Raw genomic sequence first — 20,950 nt, forward strand, 5'->3', positions numbered from 1 at the left:
AAGAGGCTGGGCCAGGGCTTGCAGAGCAGAGCCTTGCAGGCAACATTAGGGACAGGGCCACTGTGCAGAGGGGAGCCCCCTCCTGACTCTACCCTGCCATGCCCAGGTCCTGGGTACTGCACCTGGGCCCAGACCTTCAGCTCTCTGGTAGTTTATTCTCTTAGTGAATGAGTTGATCTTGTCCCCTCCAGGGGGAAGGTAATAGGTGGTTTAGGATGAGATTCTGGGGAGCAGTGTCTTCCCAAGGGTCTGGAGGGAGTGGGCTGTGCCGAGGGCTGTGTTGAGTCTGGCAGAGGTGCTGGTGAAGGGAGAGGGGGGTCTTACATGAGGTTCCCTTCAGCCCCCGGAATGAAGTGTCCTTCCTAAGACATATACTCTTGCTAGGTTTGTGTACTCAGTTGAGCTAAGTTTTTCTGAGCTTTCACATCGATTTACAGTTTCGTGCAATCTATTTCTGAGTGTGTAACAATCCTGTTCTTGGGTGTTCTAACCTTGACTTGACATTAAGCTTTGCTGTTAGGACTGCGGAAGTGCAAATCTTTGGAGGCAAACCTTCTAGAGCCAGGGATGGGGGACATCCAGCCTGCGGGCTGTATAAGGCCCGAGAAATCATTTGGTCTGGCCCTGCCAAGGCATTAGGGGTGAGTTAATGAAATGTTTGACCAAATATAGCAGGCTAGTTTTTAAGTTGATAATTTTGTATGGGCTGCAAATGATGTTATAAATATCCAAATGGCCCTTGAAGAAAAAACGTTTTCCTGCCCTTTTTTTATAGTGTGAACAATGTCTGCATGTCTGCAATTCAGGTGGTCATCTGAGCTAGTGGTTGCAATCAGATATTAAGTTGTTTTCCCCATTAAACACATGTGCGCGCGCACACACACACACACACACACACACACACACACACACACTTGATTTAGACACCTTTGGCACCAGAAGAAACACCCTGCGTTCCTTTCATTCCCTGTTTTGTGGGGTCATAGGGATTGAGATGGTTAAGCTTCAGTGCCCCTGAGGTGGACCCTGACGAAGGAGAGAGCAGTGGGCATGCGCCCCTGGCTCCAGGTCAGAGAGGCCTCCCAGAGCCTGTAGGGCTCAGAGACAAGGGCCGTGCAGACACCAAATGCGCTCATGTTTACTAGGACCCCCCTCGGAGCCTGCCCCTTACTAACAGCTTCCTCATTTATCCTCCTCCCAGAAGGGTTTGGGAGAAGAAAGAAGACTTCCCTTTGGTTTGTGGGGTCTCTGCTTGTGGTGTCTGTCTTCATCCTGACCATCGGCCTCGCTGCCACCACCAGGACGGAGAATGTGACCGTGGGGGGCTACTACCCAGGGATCATTGTGAGTGACGGGGCCCAGGGGTCTGAAGGGGGGCACTGGGCACCACAGATGTCTGTGTGGTGGTGACACACTTCGCTCCAGCTCCCCAGAGCTGGAGGTTTTTAGGGTATGGGAACTTGTTTTGGTGGTTATTGTTGGCAGAATGATGACCTCAAAGGTATCTGGGTCCTACTTCTTGGGACCTGTGACTGTGGTGGGCTACACAGCAACAGGGGGGGTCCAGGGTGTGGACGATGATCCTGCATCATCCAGGTGTCCAGTGTTAGCACAGGGTCCTTAGAAGTGGGGGAGGGCACAGGAGAGGCCTCAGCTGTGCGATGGGAGAAGTTGATGATGGACGAAGTGCCATGAGCCAAGGAGCGCAACAGCTCTGGACATGGGAAAGGCATGGCCCGGATTCTCCCCAGAGCCTCCAGAGGTAACCAGCTCTGTGACACCTAGATTTTAGCCCCGTGAGACCAAGCTGACTGAACCAGTCCTCAGAAAACGGACATGTAGCTTTAAAAGATACCTGCCAAGAAGTCTTGATGGATGATTACAACTGATTCTCAGGAGCCTCTAGGCACCATCCCCCCTTCTCCCTCTCTTCTTCCCCAAGGTTATCTGTTTGTCTGCTCACCTGAGTCAAAAGCTTATCTCTGAGTGGTGTCAGCCATGTCCACAGGTGACGGGTAACCCTTCTTCTGAAACACCCGTAGTTCTAGTTTCCTAATATCTTACCGGAGGAGTCCTTCTCTGACTATGGGACTTGAGACAGGCCCAGGAGAAATATCAGGTGGGCCTCTCACCTGAGGCCCAGATGCAGAAGATGAGCTGTGAGTGGTCTGGGCTACCATAAAGAGGTTGTCCTCCAGGAGGGGAAAAGGGGGCACACAATGCTATCTTTTCCTGTAATCTCTTCCTGACCTAAGAGTTAAAATGTTTGAACATAGAAGATGAGATGGATCCAGTGGTCCCACTTCTAGGAATATATTCCAAGAAATCAGAAACACCAATCAGAAAGAATATATGCACCCCTATGTACATTGCAGCGCAATTTACAATAGTTAAGATTTGGAAACAGCCCAAGTGCCCACCAACAGATGAGTGGATAAAAAAGCTGTGGTACATCTATACAATGGTATGCTATGCACTGTAAAAAAAGAAAGAACTCCTACCATTTGCAATAGCATGGATGGACCTGGAGAGTATTATGCTAAGTGAAATAAGCTGATGAGAGAAAGACAAGTATCACATGATCTCACTCATATGTGGAATCTAATGAACAAAATAAATTGATGAACAAAATAGAACGAGAGATATAGGAGCATGGAACAGACTGTCGAACCTCAGAAGGCAGGCAGCGGAGGGTGGGTGGGTGGGAAGAGATCAACCAAAGAACTTGTATGCATATATGCATAACCCATGGACGCTGACAATAGGGTGGTAAAGGCCTGGGGTATGGAGCAGGAGCGGGGTAGAAGAGGTCAATGGGGGAAAAAGGGGACATATGTAATTCTTTCAACTATAAAGATAAAAAAAAAAAAAGAAGAAGAAGAAGAAGAGATGGATCATGACTCAGAAGTTCCTATTCCAATCGCCGGCTTCCATTGAGCCTGAGGAGCCCACACAAATGTACATGGACCCATCTGCCACTTAGAGGTCAGAACTTGGAGAGGCGGGAGTGGCCCGCCTTGGCCCTTTGATAAGATGTTTTAAGGGCGGCAGTCTCCTATGCATTCTTTACCGTTAAAAGTCAGCATCAAGCCACCAGACGTGCTAACTGGGTGCTTTTTCCTTGTTTTTCCCTTGCTCTCAGCTGGGCTTCGGATCTTTCTTAGGAATTATTGGCATCAACCTTGTGGAGAATCGAAGGCAAATGGTAAGAAAATACATTGTTACTTTCAAATGGCAATACTTCATCTTTTTTTTTTTTTTAAGGCTGAATAGCATGGAACTGTTTTTTTAACTTCCTTTTTAGGGTTGTTTATTGCAAGTGTATAAAAATACAATTGGTTTTTCTATTTAGTCTTATATCTATGAGACCTAATAATTGTTGAACTCATTTATTAGGTCTTGTAGTTTTTATTTTTAGTGGATTCCTTAGAATTTTCCATCCATAGGATTAGACCACCTGCAAATATAGATAGTTTTGCTTCTTTTTTCCACAGTCTGGATACTGGAAGTTCATTTTTATGGCTTTAGTAGAAGAAATGTGGACCTTGGAATGGAAGGATGAAAATCTGGAATCGATAGCAGCTGCTAAAGCAGTGTGGGCTCCAGCTCCCCAATTAGCTTCCCTGTACACCTGGCAAGTTAGGGTCCCCCAGGTTCCTCAGAGCACAGCCCTCTGACTGGCGTTGTCTGCGATGCCTCCACAATCTCATTTCTGCCTTTTCAAGGAAAGCTTTCTTCCAAGGCTAACTTTGAATGATAAACATATATTTCACTATCTAACACTTAATTTAATGGTTGTGAAAGCCAAAACCTGTGTCCATCACCGTAGCAGCGTGATCTCGGGAATCTTACTTGGCAGACTTGAACCCCAGTGCCTGCATTCTCAGGGGTGCCTGGAGCATCTGAGCTAATGCACGTGAGGATATCCAGCACACGCTGGCCCATGGCAGGTGTTCAGAGAATAGTAGCCATTGTTGAATACCGTGTTTAAGCACATAGGTTAGTCAGAGCAAGTTGTTTCAAAGAGGGACAATAGCAGGCTGAGAAAATGTTAGCCGAAGAGAGAATGTTTGTATTTCATATGCTCCTAAATATAAAGAATGCTTTATTTTTTTCTTGAATAATTTTAATTTTTTACTACAGAAAAATTTAAACATATTGCAAACTAGACAGACTGGTAGAATGAACCCCTCTGTACTCATCTCCCAACTTCATGAACTGTTGACTCAGGGCCGGTCTTGCTTCGGCTCCCACCCATTTCTTCCCTTCTCATGTTATTTTGAAACTAATCCCAGACATGGTCTCATTTCGTCTATAATGATATCATTACGTGGTATCATTTCACTCTGTTCAATCTAATCATTAGAAGTGGCTTCATCATTATCTCTGCCCATTATTATGTTAGTCTCCAGTGACATCTAAAGAATGCTCCAAACTGAGTCAGCTTTTGATACTTTTCCATTGATGAGTGAGTTATTACTTTGTAGTCACCGAAACAGACACATGAATCACTGGTTTCACTAATAGCCCTGTAGCTTAGCATGGTCCCAAAGGCAGAGATGGAGAAGTTAAAGGCCTAAAAGTTGGTTAGCTGCTATCTCCTCCCCACCATATGCGCGCGCGCGCGCACACACACACACACACACACACACACACACACACACACACAGGGATCTCCCTGGATTATAGGTTAAAAGCCACTGAAATAGAAGAACCAATAAGGACTAATAAGTAACTTATAGATGAAAAACATTTCCTGCGAAGGGTTAAGGGCATCAGCCTTTGTCTGTCTGGTCTAGAGATACCATTTTTTCTCTTCCACTGAGTGTTGTGTAAGAGGCTCCTGTTGTCTCCCTCTCCTCTCCTCTGCCTAAGGTCAGCTTTTGGTCTGTTGGGGAGGGGCTGAAGGACAAGGGACCCTGAGGGATACCTTCCCCTGAAGATGCTGCCACCTACACCTTCCAGAAGTGTGGTTAACTTCAGGAGAAGGTGGGGGGTTTGGGGTGAGGAGGGTGAATGGAGAAGCCACCGGAGTTGCCCACCTTTCCTGCCATCTGGCCACCTGGGGTGTGTGTGACAGAAACTAGATCTGGTTATAGAAAACAGGTCAAGTTCCAGTATGTAAGCACCCGAGTGTTGGGGCTTTTGAGTGTGTGTACCTGCTACTGAGGAGGCTCAGCACGCTGATTACATAAGAACTATTGCTTTGGTGGCACCTGCCTTCTCCAAGATCCACCAGGAGAAGCGAAGTTGGACCTCTGCCCTGCTGGGGTGTGACTTCTGAGGACCAGCCTCCGTTCCACCCGCACGGTCTTGGCCTCTGGACCCTGGTCCCTCTGTTCCTTCTTGTTTGAAGGATCCAGTCACAGGGGCTGTGGGCCATCCTTTCCCAGCACGCGGGGCTGGCTGCGCAACTCACAACATGTTTCGCCGCACTAACCTGGAGCTTCCCACGCTGCGGCTGCGAGTGTGTGCCAGGATGTGACTCTCTGGCCAGCGGCTCCCTGGCAGCCTGTTCTTTTTTTCTTTTCTGCAAAAAGCTTTATTGTTTCATTTGTTCCAATGCGTGGGAGAGGGCTCCAGGGTGGTAAAAAGAGTGACTAGTAATTTCGGGGAGAGGCTCAGGTAAAAGCCAGAGACACCAGGGGGATGCAGAGGGGCCTCTGCAAGGCCTCTGGGGTCCAAAGGCTCCTGGTCGTGCTTGAGGGTGACCCTCAGCTCTGTGACTTCCTGGAGAACCACTTCCTGGATGAGGAGGTGAAACTGATCAAGAAGATGGGCGACACCTGACTCACATCCGCAGGCTGGCCGGCCCCCAGGCTGGGCTGGGCGAGCATCTCTTCCAAAGGCTCACCCTCAAGCACGACCAGGAGCCTTTGGACCCCAGAGGCCTTGCAGAGAAGAGGCAGTTGAGGTTGAGAAGGGCCCAGAAGGTTCCATTCCAAGGCTTGGAGGAGAAGGCGGAGCTCCTGGTGGATAAAGGCTGAAATGAGACCAGGAGAACCAATGGCACCACGACCCTGTCGGAAGGTCAATGTGGAGTTAACTCTGTCTGAACTCATCTCTCAAGCTCTTTCACTGCGTGATGTGCTGTGAGTGTTCTTTCACCATATACGCTAGAGGGGCTCCCTCCCCAATCCCAGGAGGGTTTCATGACCCCACTGGCATCTTTTCCTATATATCATCTCCTCCTCTTCGACCTTGACCCTCGTCATTACTTCAAATGTCAGCTGAAATCCTCCTTTACTCCATTCCCTGTCTCCCTTCATCTGTTTCTCTCTGTGATTATAGACAAGATCCTGCTGCAGGCAACTGATCATCACAAAGATGTCATCTCTATGTCCTATAAGAATAATACTTAGTAGATTAGATAAGAACAAACTCCCATGACAGATTATCCTAAGGAACATATAGGAGTGTTTGGTCTCCTCTCAGGTAATGAATCCTCCATCTTATTCTACAAGACAGGTTCTATCTTTGACATGTGTGGTCTGTTCTGAAGAGGGGGAGGGTGAGGAAGACAAGAGGAGGGCCACCTCCAGCTTCCTTTCACCTTAAGCAGAGCAGAGCCGAGCCTTTGCTTTATTCCTGTTAGGAGTTTTACTTACAGGCTCAGGCCACCAATGCCACCTCCTGGGAGAGCTGGAGAGGTCAGGGGACATTCCAGGCTGTCCTCCTGCTTGTCTCTGGGTGCTGAGGGACGGAATAAACACTTAATGAGTGCCACTTCTTGCCAAGCTCCTGCTAGCTGAGCTGTCTCCCTCTCTTGTCTCTCCCTCTCTGTCTCTGTCTCTCTCTACTTGTCTGGAATGTCCCTATCCTCCATCCCCACCTTCTTCTACTTAATTAACTCCAGTTCCTCCTTCATATCTCAGCAAAAATGCCACGTCCTCAGGAAAGCTCCCCTAACCTCCGGGATTCATACCTTTATAACATTTATCCTTCCTAGCACTTACCTGTTTATAATGGCATGTTCCCTGAGATGCCAATCTAGTTTTCTCACTGCCACACACCTTTGCTTAGTGAATGAATGGCTCTTTGGAAGACATGAACTTTAGGTGGAAGTGGTTGCAGAGCTTTTGGCTGCAAATAACATAAACTCCAGCTTTAAAGACTGTGAGGATTTGTATCCCTCCAGGACGTCCAGAGTGGGTGGTTTAATGGCCGGCTGACTCGATGGCTCAGTGTGTCCTGAGGCCCCACTCCCACGGGGTTGTCACCCTCCTGATATAGCAGCATCCAGAGGAAGGAAGCAGATGGTGTCTTCCTTTGATTCTCTCGTAGGAAGGAGAAAACTTTCCCAGCGTCCATGGCAGACTTTCCCTTTTATCTCATTGGCCAGTTCCACACTCATTTCTAAACCAACCCTTGTCATTGGATTATCTCACCAATAACAGGCTCACTGAGGAGCTGGGTGGGGTCAGCCCCCAGAGGGAGGTGACTAATGTGGACTTAAGGGGCCTGAATAAAATCAATGTTAGTTAGCAGGAAAGAAAGGAGGAGGCGAGGATGTTGGACTGACAGTCAGCAGGATTCCCTACAGAGATCTGTCTTCTTTGAATTGGAAAGTCCAATTTCAGGCAATGCATTATATCACCTGTGTGTCTGAGAAGATACATCTCATTTCAACAAGTAGTCATCGAGAGCTTACTATGTACCACAAGGGACACAGTCTCTGCCTCAAAGTTTTAAGTTGTGATGCAGTCCATTTTATCTATTTTTCCTTTTACTGCTCATGCTTTTGTTGTGAAATCTAAGAATTCATCACCACACTGAGGTCATGAAGATTTACCCTTATGCTTCTTTTAATAGTTTTATAATTTTAGCTCACTGATCAATTTTTAGTTAATTTTTGCATATGGTATAAGGTAAGGGTTCAGCTTCATTCTTTTGCATGTGGGTATCCAGTTATTCCAGCACCATTTTCTGAAGAGACTGTTCTTATACCCCACTCAATGAACTTGGCACCCTTGTTGAAAATCAATTGGACATAGGTGTTTGGGTTTATTTCTGAATTTTAATCTCAGTGACATATAGACTGTGGTCTATATGTCTAGCCTTATGCCAACATCACACTGCTCTGATTACTGTAGATTGCTAGTAATTTTTGTAATCAGAAAGCATGAGTCCTCTCATGATGTTTTTCTTTTTCAGGATTGTGTTGTCTATTTAGAGCCCCTTGCACATCCATGTGGTTTTTCCATTTCTGCAAAAAGGCCATTGATATTCTGCTAGGGGTTGTATTGAATCTCTAGATTGCTTTGGAGAGAATATTTCCATCTTAACAATATTAAGTCATCCCATCCATGAGCATGGGATTCTTTCCATTTAATTAGGTCTTTTAAAATTTCTCTCAACAAGTTTTTGTATTTTTTAGTGTACAAGTCCTTTACCCCCTCAATTAAATTTATTTTTAATTATTTAATTTTTTTGGATGATACTATAAATGGATTTTTTTCTTAATTTCCTTTTTAAGTTGTTAATTGATGGTGTATAGAAACCACTCATTTTTTGTATATTGATCTTGAACCTTGCAACTTTGCTGAATTCATTCATTATTTGTAGTAGTGTTTTTGTGGATTATTTGGTATTTTATATACTTGGAATCATGTGAATAGAGATAGTTTTACTTCTTCCTTTCCAATGTAGGTGCCTTGTTTTTATTTTTTTCTGCCCAATTTTCCCTGCCTAATTTTCCCTGGCAGGAAAATATTGAACAGCAGTGGTGAAAGCGGGCATCCTAGTCCTGTTGCTTTTATTAGGGAGAAAGCTTTTAGTCTTTTACCATTGAGTATGATGCTCGCTGGAGGTGTTGGTTAATACCCTTTATCATGTTAAGGAAATTCTCTTCTATTTCTAATTTGTTGAGTGTTAATATCATAAAAGAATTTGGATTTTGTTAAGTGCTTTTTCTGCATTAATTGAGATGACAATTTAGGTTGTTTTTTTGTCTTCATTCTTTTAATGTGCTATATTACATTGATTGGTTTTCTTGTGTTGAATCACTCTTGCATTCCTGGACCTGGGGTGTGATCCTTTTAACGTGCTGTTGGGTTCAGTTTGCTAGTATTTGATTGAGGAGTTTCACCTCTATATTCATAAGGGATGTGGTCTGCTGTTTATCCTGTCTTTGCATATTTTTGTCTGGCTTAGGTATCAGGCTAATGCTGCCCTCACTGAGTGTCCGGAAGTGTTGCCTCCTTTTCTACTTTTGGGAAGAGTTGGAGTAGGATTGATGTCATTCTTCTTTAACTATTTGGTATAATTTATCAGTGAAGCCATCTGGTCCTGGGATTTTCTTTGTTGGGAGGTTTTTGGTTATGGATTCAATCTCTTTACTTCTTATAGGTTTATTGAGATTTTCTATTTTTTTCTTAAGTTAATTTTGGTAATTTGTGTGCCTTTCAGTAATTTGTCCATCTCATTTGGATCATCAAATTTGTTGGTGTATAATAATTCATAGTATTTTCTTACAATTCTTTTAAAGTTAGTATAATGCTCCCACTTTCACTTCTGATTTTAGTCATTTGCTTTTTTCTCTAGTTTTTGTAGTCAGTTGCTAAACACTTGTCAATAATGTTAATCTTTTCAAAGAACCAACTTGTAGTTACATTGACTCTACTATTTTTCTATTTTCTATTTCTTGTGTACCTGCTTTAACCTTTATTATTTCCTTTCTTTTGCTGGCTTTGGGTTTAGTTTGCTGTTATTTTTCAAGTTCTTAAAGTGTTAGGTTACTAATTTGAAATCTTTCTCCTTTTTTAATGAGCGTTGTGTTTGCCATGTCCCTTGAGATCGGCTGTTTTTGTTTTCATTTTTGTTCATCTCAAAGTGTTTTTAAATTTCCCTTGTGATTTCTAATTTGACCCATTGGTTTAAGAAGGTGTGTTTAATTTTCACATATTTGTGGATTTTCCATTTGTTATTGATTTTTAGCTTTATTGACTGTGGTCGAGAGGAGAAAAGGTAGCGGCAAAGGTGAAGAGACAAAGGGTAGGGGTACAGATGGAGGAGACGGAGTGCAGGGGTGAAGATGGAGTAGACACGTGCAGGTGATGGCTAACCTTGGCAAGGTAGGGACAGACACTAGTGTGCAGACAGCAACATCAGCAGCCTTCTGAAGGTTAAGGGAAGCTGAAAGGAGGAGGAGGAGGAGCTACAGGGGAGTGGACATCAAGGAAATGGTTTGTGGTTTGAGAAAGGAGGAATTCTGGCATGTCTGTGCCGACGGAAGGTCTAGTGGAGGTGAAGACAGGAGGCTGTGGGGGAGGAGGCAGGGCTGGTGGTGCAGTGTTTGTGGAGCACGAAGGCGTGCAGCCCTGAGTGTGGGGCCGGCGCAGGGCTGGCAGGCGTGGTCATTGTACAAGTTCTCTTCTGATGGCTTTTGCTTTCCCAGGGAACTGAGCAAAGGGTCACCTGCTGCTGGGAGGAAGGATGTGTGGGGCTGGTCAGAGGAGCAGGTATGGTCCTCAGATGAGTGAGGACAGGTCCCCATGCTCACCTGTTCAGGTGTGAAGTTGGAGAGCCGTATTTAACTAAGTTTGGGTTTTGGTAAGACCGCGAGGGAAGAGCAAAGGGGTTGTGGGTATTCACAGGGTCTGTAAGCTGGGAAATGTGTACACAGTTCAGATGGTGACCAGTGCGGGACCAGGGTGAAGGGCCGGGTGGTTGGAGGGTTGGCGCCTGTGTGGCAGTGCTGAGTGGGAAGTAAGACTGTGCAGGGCGTGGCCAGCACTGAGAGGGGCTGTGTGCTGAGGAAGGCGGTGAACATGGGCCAGGCGCTGAGAGCCAGGGCAGTGGAAGGGTCACCCTGGACCTCAGAGCCACCAAGGAGCGTGGCTGTGGTCACACTGGTGAGGGTGACCGTGAGCCAGGAAAGAGGGAATGACCTGGAGGTCTGTGAATGACAGCCACCAGGAGGAGTGAGTCAGGGACCTGGACTTAGGTCTGGGGTTGTGGGAGGTGAAGAGAGAATGGTCTCCGTGGTGATATGTGCCGAGGCAGAGCATGGCCTGTCCGGAGTCCCAGACACCAAGAGTGGGGCAGAGGGACCCAATCAGAGCCAGTGGGGAGAAGTTACAAAGGGGCTGACGGCTTTTTGGATTTTACCAATGACACCAGAGGGCACAGCAGAAAGTTTTAGGAGGCTGGTTTAGAAAAGAAGCTGGAGGGCCATGTGGGGGTGAGGGGCACACAGAGTCCTGACCGCCGAAGTGACAGCCTTCCCAGAGACACGCTCTCACCTTCCCGCCCCTCCTCCCCTGTTTTCTTTCTGACTCCTCTTATCACCACAGCCTTATCTATTTGGCATTTGTTTTTTTAATCTACTTTCCCTGTTGAAATGCAGATCCGTGAGCCCAGCAGGGATTTGAAGGTGACCTTTCTTCTACGCAATAACCTGGTTGCCCTTCTCCCAAGAGAGGAGACCCCCAAATGGTGCAATGGACTATTAATAAGTAATTATCAAAATGTTAATAATTAAATTAAAATATCAGTCTGGAGCCTTTCAGAGTTGCTAGAGTACTAAGACAGTTTCTATTTGCAAAATCCATAGGTTCTGGCAGTCCTCACATATGGAAAGTGATTTGGTTTGTACCTTTAGAGAACTGACCAGGTTTGTGCTTTGCATTGTCAGACTCACCACTAGGTTGAAGGAGAGTTAGTGAAAGGAGTGAAGTAGCTGTGACAGGAAACCCATCTCAGTTTTTCCCAAGAGGCAGCTCTCCCATTGCTGATTCTGGCAAATTCTCTGTTCCCAGCCAGAAGAGTTGGAGGAGAGAATTTCCAGCATCCTTCCCAACACTCTCACCCAGACTCTGGGGCTTATCCACCAACGAAGTTCTTGGGCAGTGTCATGCGTGTGATCATCCCAGCACTGCACTGATGATGCATGTGATCTTGCTAGCACTGAATTTATCACACGCATGATCGTGAGTTTACCATGTGAATGGTCTTGCTAGCACTAAACTTGACTTTTCCGGAGGTGGGAGGAGGAAGGGCCACCAGGCAGGACCCGCTGAGAGTTGATGGGGACAGTTTGTGCAAGATCAAATCAGAGCACGGTTATAAATCTGCACAGTTGAGGGCAGTCATGCTGTGTTAAAGGATACTTTGGAAATTTTGTGCTTTCTGTGAATTTCTGGATGAAATCAGGTGGAGGTAAAGATGAGGGTCTCTCGACAGTCCCAGCTGTGACCAGGCATATAGGGCCAGGGCTGGCCTCCTGGCCAGGACACGTGAGGTTCTCTGAGGAGTCATCGAATCGGTTCATCATAAACTCACAGGGCAGCAAGTCTTGACATGGCTCAGAAAAATGACAGGGCATGGGGGGGGGGGTCATGTACAGTGTTGTTTCTGGAAGTTTCTCAGGTAATCAGTTGTCAGAATTAGATGGGACACCCTGTGCTAAAGGACTTTGGGAACTCCAAAGTGATTTTGTTCATCTTTGAGTCTCTCCTCCTTCACCCTCTTTGGCTGCAAATTCTGCCCAACAAGAATTAGGGGTTGGGAATGCAGGCTGGTGCAGCCACTGTGGAAAACAGTATGGAGTTTCCTCAAAAAATTAAAAATGGAACTTCCATTTGACCCAGAAATCCCACTTCTAGGAATATATCCCATGTTCATAGCAGCACAATTTACAATAGCTAAGATTTGGAAAGAGCCTAAATGCCCATCAGCAGATGAGTGGATTAGAAAACTGTGATACATCTACACAATGGAATACTATGCCCCTATAAAAAAGAAAGAACTTTTACCATTCACAACAGCATGGATGGAACTGGAGAGCATTATGCTAAGGGAAATAAGCCAGTCAGAGAAAGATAAATATCACATGATCTCACTCATTTGTGGAATATAATGAACAACATAAACTGATGAACAAAAATAGATCCAGAGATAGAGAAGCATCAAATAGACCATCAAACTTAAGGGAGAAGGCAGGGGAGGGTGGTGGTGGTGGGGGTAAGAGATCAACCAAAGGACTTGTATGCATGCATAAAAGCAAAACCAAATGACACAGACACTAGGGAGGTGAGGGCATGTGCTGGGGGGTGGAGGTGACTGGGGAGAGGTCAATGCGGGGAGGGAAAAGGAGACATATGTAAAACTATATGTAATACTTTAAACAATAAAGAATATAAAACAAAACAAAACAAAAAAACAAACCACGTACAAGAGTTTAAGTTCAAGCTCCCAAGTAAAAATAAAATAAAATAAAATTAGGGGTGCCCTTATGGGACAGTGTGAGCTGCGTCCGTCCCCTTCAGCTGTGCTGGGTTCAGGGCCCTTGCGTTAATCACAGAATCATCCTTGGCAGGAATAATGGTGACATACCACCCTTCTCTCCCAGCTGATTAAAACGATCTGGTGTGACCTTGGGAGTCAAGGCCAGTATGAAAGAAAAGCATGGACCATGGGGCTTCGTCTTTCATCTTCGAAGGGTGTGCACAGAGTGAGGACAAAGAGCATCCATCCATCTGGGAGCGGCAGGAAGGTCAAAGGAAGAGGCTGGGAGGACAGGCCGCCAAATTAGAGGCAGGCTTTTTTTTTCCCCTTCAGAAAAGCAACGGTCCCTGGCCTCCCAACTGGGAAATCTAAAAGTTGCCTTCTGAATCTTTTATAACAAGTTTTGTTATTTTTTTTAATACTAACAATACAAATGTAGGAAAGTTTGGCTAGATAGAATTCCTCAAAAGATTCTTACATAACTCTTTACATCCTGGAAGCAACACAGGATGGGAGCTGAGTGGGGGTGTGAGGGAAGGGGCTGTGTCCAAGGCAAGCCTGGGAACCAGCCGGCCTCCCTTCACCTTGGACAGCAGCATGGACAGCGCCTCGCGTCTCGGCATCTGTCCCCTTGTTCACATCAAAACTGAACTCAAAGTTCTGGGGTGTCCGGGCAGGCAACGCTTCTTACCAACGCCCTATCCTTTGTTGGATATATAAAGAATGCAGATTCACAAGGATGGAGAGGGAGAGGGCCATATGGAATACAGTCACCTGTAAGCCTGACTGCATTATTAATGAGTAACTCAGCCACAGGGAGGGAACCAACCTAAGTCACACGGGGAAACAGGTTTTGACCATATTCTCTAAGGCTGGAGACAAAAATAACTGCACACAAATATTGGACTCTAAATAGTAGCTTGTTTTTCACAAGGTTTGGGTTAGTAATTCCAAAACTCCTTTATGCACATTCTAGGGCCGAGGAAATACGTATATTGTGGCTCATGAGAGTGGAGTTCTCATTGCTGGAGAGAGGAGTTATGATAAGGAAAGTCATTAATGTGGTTTTGAAGTGGAATTTGAGGGAAGGACACAGGATCCCTTGTACGATTTTTGCTATTTGTTTTGGTAAACTTTGAAATTATTTCACAAGCAAAAATTTAAAGAAATGGCCAACAACTGTAAGAAAAGATCATCAACCTCAGATTGGTAAAACATAAAAGGTTAATACTATGAAATGTTGTTTGGGATCTAAGGAGATGGGTGATAGACTATCAGGGGGAGGGAGTCAAATTGGCCAAACTGCTTTATGGGGCAATGTAGCCTTCTCACTCAGAGTCTAAGTGCAGAGATCCTAAGTGGATCCTATCTAAAAGTATGGGTCCTTGAATGTTGTAGGAATCTATTCTACTCATACATTAACACAGATTTTATATAGAGAACAAATTTAGGGTCTTTGTAGCAGAGTGTGTAATAGCAAGAAATTGGAAACTGTTTAAATACCCATTGTACATAAATAAATAAATAAATACCCATTGTAGGTGCTGGTTAAATAATCTCTGATTATTCATGAGGATCGTGCAGAGGGGAGGGAAACTGAAGATTCCCACTCACAAAGCAGCCTATTTATTGTGTGAAATAAAATCAATAAGAATGTGCCTTGTATGGGGTGAAGTCTGGCCCAGGGTCTGATTGAGGCTATCCGTCATTGAGGACAGAGGTGGTAGAGAAGAAGTGAGAATTCTGCAAAAGGCACGGCTAACATCAGGGCGGGACTTTGAACTGGTCTGTATTTGAAAAAAGGTTTTTGTTAAGCACTGGACGCCCACACCCTCCTCTTGTCTTCTGCTTCCAGCTGGTGGCAGCCATTGTGTTTATCAGCTTCGGCGTGGTGGCCGCCTTCTGCTGTGCCGTCGTGGACGGCGTGTTTGCCGCTCGGCACATAGTGAGTTCCATCTTTTTAATTTTGTTCTCAATCGCTTTCCTGGGTTCGAAAGATCTACATACAAAATTAACTTCCCGGAGCTCAGAGACCTTCCCTCCTTCTCTCTCCGTTTCTGTTTGTCAACTGATGTCCTTCCTTCTCTCACTTTTCTTTATTGCCTGCAACACACACACACACACACACACACACACACACACACACCATCCCATCAGTCAGAATCAAATTCTTCAACTTCCCAAGTAACTTTCCTTAGGTCGTTCTTTAACGAGATGAAATACATCCCGAAACCTGCTGACTCATGCCTTCCCAGGTTTTATAGTTTAAATCTGTTTCTCTTAAAAGGTTATGACAGAATTTTCCAGCTTGACACTGTAGCCTGTGAAATCCTTATAGGTTTACGTAATGGTGTGGAAGCCCGAGATGGAAGATTCTGTCAATGGTACAGTCGCGAGCCACATAATGATGTTTCAGTCAGTGACCGAGTGCATGTATGATGGTCTCATAAGATTACAATGGAGCTGAAACATTCCTATCGCCTAGTGACTTCATAGCCATCGTAATGTCATAGTGCAACGAAGCACTCACATGTTTGTGGTGATGCCGGTGTAAACAAGCCTACTGTGGTGCCAGTGGTGACACTGAGACGGAGGAAAACACAGCAGAACCTCCCAGGGAGCCCTCCTCCTGCGGAGTGGGCTGGGTCCCTGCAGGGATCATAGAGAGGCCCCAGGTCCTGTGGGCTAGAGAGCCACCTGGAAGAGGTGGAGGCCTAACACCCCCAGCCAAGGCCAGAACTGCAACACAGTTATCCTTCTAGGTTATTCACTGTCTGTCGAATATTTACATTTATAGCACTTTTTGGGAAATGGTGTATATTTTGTCCCAGACTTCCCCCCCACCTCTTGTTTCTTATTTTTGGAAAGATAATTGAACTAGGAGTCCCTGGCCCATATTTGTTGTCATGGTTTCAGCACAGGGGTTGGTTGGAACGGAAAGCATATCCTTTGATCTGAACCTGATTTCCCATCCAGTGCTAAGTTACTGAGGTCAGCAGGTTGCTTTGGTGTTGGACTGTCATACCTGCATTTTCTCAAGTGTCACTCAATCAGCAAATATTGATCAAGGGCCTCACCTGAGCTGGGGGTGCAAAGATGGACATGCCTCGGCCCTTTCCTCGAAGAGCAAGCGTCCTAGTGCTCAAACCATGCCAGCTGGGGGTTGACAATTCCAAGGTTTTCTATGAGAAAATGCCATGTCTGCCCTTAGGATGCTGGTGTGGGAGGAGTGCCCGGAGACGGATGTGTACTTGGGGGCAGTGTTAGCGCATGGACCTGGACATCTGCTTACAGGGGCATACGAGTGATGCTACCTCACCTTGAGCCAACTGGTTTCCTCTCACCACCAGGCAGCCCATGTGAAGCCCGGGTGGGGCATGAGGACCCTTAGTACCAGGACCAACTCTGACCGTGTGTCTGCGGCTGCTCACAAACCCATCCCTCTCTCTCAGTGGAGATGGAGAACAACTGGTCAATATAATTTCTTAAGAGCATTTCCAAAATGAGATCATTTTAAGGTTTTTACCTTCCCCACCAAATTGAAGGCTTGGGTCTGGAAGGTGGTTTTGGGAACCCTGATTTTGAAGGAAAAACCAGCCTTGCCGTCCTGAGAAAGAGGGCCCCTCCTGACAGAGGGGCTCACAGCAGCCGGAGCTGGGTCCCGCCCTGCTGCTGTGTCACCGGCTTTCCCCAGGCCTCCTCTCCCGCTCAGCGCACACCTGAGAGAAATTCCCTTAAGAGCCAGCGGTTGCCCAGGTGGAAGGATCTCCTCCATCCAGCGCTGCAGGAGTGAGGACAGAGGCGTGCCGCCCCTCAGCCCCACCTTGTTTCACAGATGAATAGGATTTTTTGAAGCTCTTCATCATTGCAGGCGAGGTCTAAATACCGACAGATAAAATTCCGGGCTCCCTTGTTCCAAACTGGCCCGACACCTGGTGAAGTGGAACGTGAGCCCTGGCAGATCTGTCGGGAATGAGCCCACCTGTCTGTTTCCACCCAGGTGGGCATTCGGTCAGGTCTGCTGGGCTGTGGACTCCTGGGGTTCGCAGGTCATTGCAGGAGAAATGGAAAACAGTGGAGTTTGTGGCCATCACTGGGCCTCCTGTGCCCATTCAGGGACCTGCCTTTAGCAGAGCAACATTGTGGTCGCCCCAGAGTGTGTTAGTGGCTACTTTGATGGCACCCAACCGCACTGGCACGCTGATCTCGGACTTTCAGCCTTCAGAACTGTGAGGAATAAGTGTGTGCTGTTAAGCCATCCCACCAGTGGCATTTGTTATAGCAGCCCGAGCTGACTGAGACAGAGCTAATGGGAAAATAGGCTCTCTCAGACCTGGGCAGTCAGCTCTTGAGCTGGACTGGACTTTTAGACCAGGAAGGCGTGAGGGTGACTTTTGGTGACTCATGAACATGGACCTTTTCAGCAAGGCATCACCGTCCAGTCCCGAGGGGGCATTTCCACATGATTACAGGCACGAAGGAGAACGCCTGTCCACAGGGTCAGTCCACCCGAACCCGAAGCTTGTCACCTACACATGATACAGCCACGTGGATGGTGCGGGCACTGGCCTGACTCCCTGGGACAGACACTGAGCCGGAGCTGCGGATGAAAGAGCCTTGCTGGGACGACACCAGGCAGTGAAGGGAGGAGTGGAAGCAGGCAGGGGGCACCTGGCAGAGGGTCCTTCTGGGGTATAACCGACCCGGTACGCCAGCCCCACCCAGCCTACTGTTTATCTCCACAGCCCTTTCCACCACCTTCTACGTTCCACGCACATTTCCTGTGCCCTGGTGTCTGTCTCCCTGCAGGAAGATAGATTCTGTGAGGACAGGGACTCGGTCCCATCCCCCTATTGCCGTAGCGTCCAGACCAGGCCCGGCGTGTAGTAGCCCAGACCGTCAGTAGCTGCTGCCTGGGTGAACAAATGCATGACTGTCCCTCTCTGTTGCCATTGTCATTGTAGTTTTTTATACTCTTTTCTTAGGTCAGAAGTAGGACTGCTTTGAGAATTACAACTAACATAATACAGTATTAGACCTAAATATGGTTGTTGGGGTTCTAACTCATTTTATAACTTACAGATTATATAGTTTCATGGCATTTTATAGCTGTTCTCTACCAGAGATTATAGGCAGTTTATAATTGTCAGGTTTTTTTTTTTTTTTTGTTTTTTTTTGTCTGTCTTCTTCACTGATCCCCCTAAGGCAGGTATCCTCAAACTACAGCCCTCGGGCCACATGCGGCCGGCCCGCTGGGTGTTTTTGCCGTTTTGTTTTTTTTTACTTCAAAATAAGATATGTGCAGTGTGCATAGGAATTTGTTCATAGTTTTTTTTTTTTTTCAAACTATAGTCCGGCCCTCCAACGGTCTGAGGGACAGTGAACTGGCCCCCTGTTTAAAAAGTTTGAGGACCCCTGCCGTAAGGGCAGGAACTACCCCCTTATAATTTGGCTCTGTGTCTGCTCCATGAATGTTGGGGAGAGACTCATGGATGAATAGTTACGTAGGGCGATAGGTGGATGTATGCTTGGGTGGTTGATGGGTGGATGGATGGGGATGATTGGATGAATTGATAAAGAATAGATAGATGGAGGGATGGAGGATAGATGGATGGATGCATAGATAATTGAATGATTAAATGATTAGGTGGATGGTTGGGTGGGTGGGTGATTGGTTGGATGAGTAAATTAGTCTGAAATTCATCTTGTTCCCTTCCTAGTGGAAAAATATGTTTTGCTTTCCAAGAAAGAGACAGGAGCCAAGGGGTCAACTTGTTGAGAGTTGTAAGAGTGTACCTCAAAAAGTCCTGCAATCCCCTCCCATCAGCTGCCCTGTGCTGACTGATGAGAGATGTGTCAGCCCAGCCTGCAGGGACAGGGTGCCTGCTCTGCTGGGGCCTTCTCCTCACCTGCCTCCGGGATGCAGGAGCCGGCTGCTCTGGAATGAGGTGTGGCATTTCCTGCTGGCTGTTCTGCATGGGCAGGCTGTTAGTTGGCATTGGCGTCTCTCCTTTAGAGAGGCCTGAAAATGGCAGGCAGGTCTGAAATTGCCTCCGGCCACTCGCGATTTAGAGATGAAACTCTGAATTCCATTTTGTGTTTGTCTCTAGGAGACAAGACCCCTCACCACGGGAAGATGCCAGTTCTACTCCAGTGGGGTGGGATACTTGCCCGACGTCTACCAGACGGAGGTAAGCAAGAGCACTGGCTGTTGTGTCTGGCTTCACTCTGCCCCTCCATGGATCCCACCGTGCCTGCGTCCCTAGTTAAAATCCAAATGTCTGGATTCTTACAGTTCTCCCCATCACATCTGCCCTCTGTGCCTTGGTGAGACTTTGTTTTGAGCTAGCTTTGACATCTTAATGTATTTATTCTGGAATCACAGCTGCTGACTTGTTTGCTTTGACACACAACGGTCCTACAATTCACTAGTCCAGTTCGTTGTGACCTACTGATGAGCCTTTTTATTGACTTAATCGCTGCAATAAAAAGCTAGTACACTACATTTGCATTGGCCAAGGAACTCCTCCACAGTCCCTGGGCCAAGGACATCTGCAGGGTGATTTCATTTCTATTTCTAGCCGCATGGAATGCCAGGAGTAGCAAAGTGCCCCGCGGCATGCCGTCTTCTCTCAGGCCCAGGAGGGCATGTCGCTCCCATCATCTCGCTGTGTCACTCCAGCTCTGCGCAGATTTGCTGGTTTAACTCAACACGGGCTCTCAAACTGCATACAAATGTCAAAGAAGGGACGGAGTATCCAGGAGAAGCAGGAGAACACCGGAGAGCAAACAGCATGGTTAACGTCCTGCAGGGTTGTTGAGGTGCTCCGAGAATCATGGGAGGAGAAGGTGCATTCTGGGTGCTGTAGCATGAGGCCCTGAGTGGCCAGTGGCCAGGTCCCTGCTGCTGGCCCGAGGCTCCCTGTTGCCCTCTCCAAGCAGGCGGCACCGTTCTTCTCCAAAGGCCGGTCCTGGCACGTGTGGCCTTTCTCCTGGCCAGACGGAGCCTTGGGGACCTGTCCTGTTCAGAGTGGTCATGGGCTCCCAGGCCCTGCATGTGTGCCCCTGCCCCTCAGAGGCCCTGGTGCTGCTCTTCCCTTCCTTCTACTCAGATGTTCAGTTCAGTTCAAGGTCAACTGTTACCCTCTGCTCCTGGGATCATGGAGGAGCATGGCGCCCTCCTGACCAGATTTGTCAGACCTTTTGACGACAAGCCCACATGTGGGGCTGCCGCAGCTCCAACCCTCCACCAGGGCTTCTCAAACCCCCTGCCCATAGGACTCAGCCCAGGAGCTGGAACAGGTCCTGATGCTGGGTCTCATCCTAGGGAGGAGGTTTAGTGGACCTGGGGATTTAAAAGCTTCCCAAAGCCTGATGGCTCAGTGGTTGAACATCAATCAATGAACCAGGAGGTCACGGTTCCATTCCCGGTCGGGGCACATGCCGGTTTTGTGGGCTTGATCCCCAGTGTGGGGCGTGCAGGAGGTAGCCAATCAATGATTCTCTCTCATCATTGATGTTTCTATCTCTCTCTCCCTCTCCCTTCTTCTCTGAAATCCATAAAAATATATATTAAAAATAAATAAATAAAAGTTCCCTGAAGATAATGGGGAAGAAGCCTCCCACACAGTTCAAACAAGGGGTCAGCAATGTTCTCCATAAAGGGTCAGTAGTATTTTAGGATTTACACGCCAGCTACTTGTCGCAGCTACTCAGTTCCATC

The 20,950-nt window shown here is 46.9% G+C and overlaps 1 protein-coding gene across 2 annotated transcripts in view; it reads left to right on the forward strand.

The window, feature by feature from the left end:
- The window catches only part of TMEM255B (transmembrane protein 255B), a 40,050-nt gene that overhangs the window by 7,142 nt on the left and 11,958 nt on the right, over nt 1–20,950 (forward strand). For both annotated transcript variants that reach the window (XM_008143907.3, XM_054719989.1), the window contains exons 2-5: nt 1,202–1,344; nt 3,143–3,205; nt 15,083–15,172; nt 19,338–19,418. In XM_008143907.3, the coding sequence (XP_008142129.2) occupies nt 1,202–1,344; nt 3,143–3,205; nt 15,083–15,172; nt 19,338–19,418 (377 nt within the window). The remainder of the gene's footprint in view (nt 1–1,201; nt 1,345–3,142; nt 3,206–15,082; nt 15,173–19,337; nt 19,419–20,950) is intronic.

Source organism: Eptesicus fuscus, chromosome 8, assembly GCF_027574615.1.
Source record: "Eptesicus fuscus isolate TK198812 chromosome 8, DD_ASM_mEF_20220401, whole genome shotgun sequence".
Classification (NCBI taxonomy): domain Eukaryota; kingdom Metazoa; phylum Chordata; class Mammalia; order Chiroptera; family Vespertilionidae; genus Eptesicus; species Eptesicus fuscus.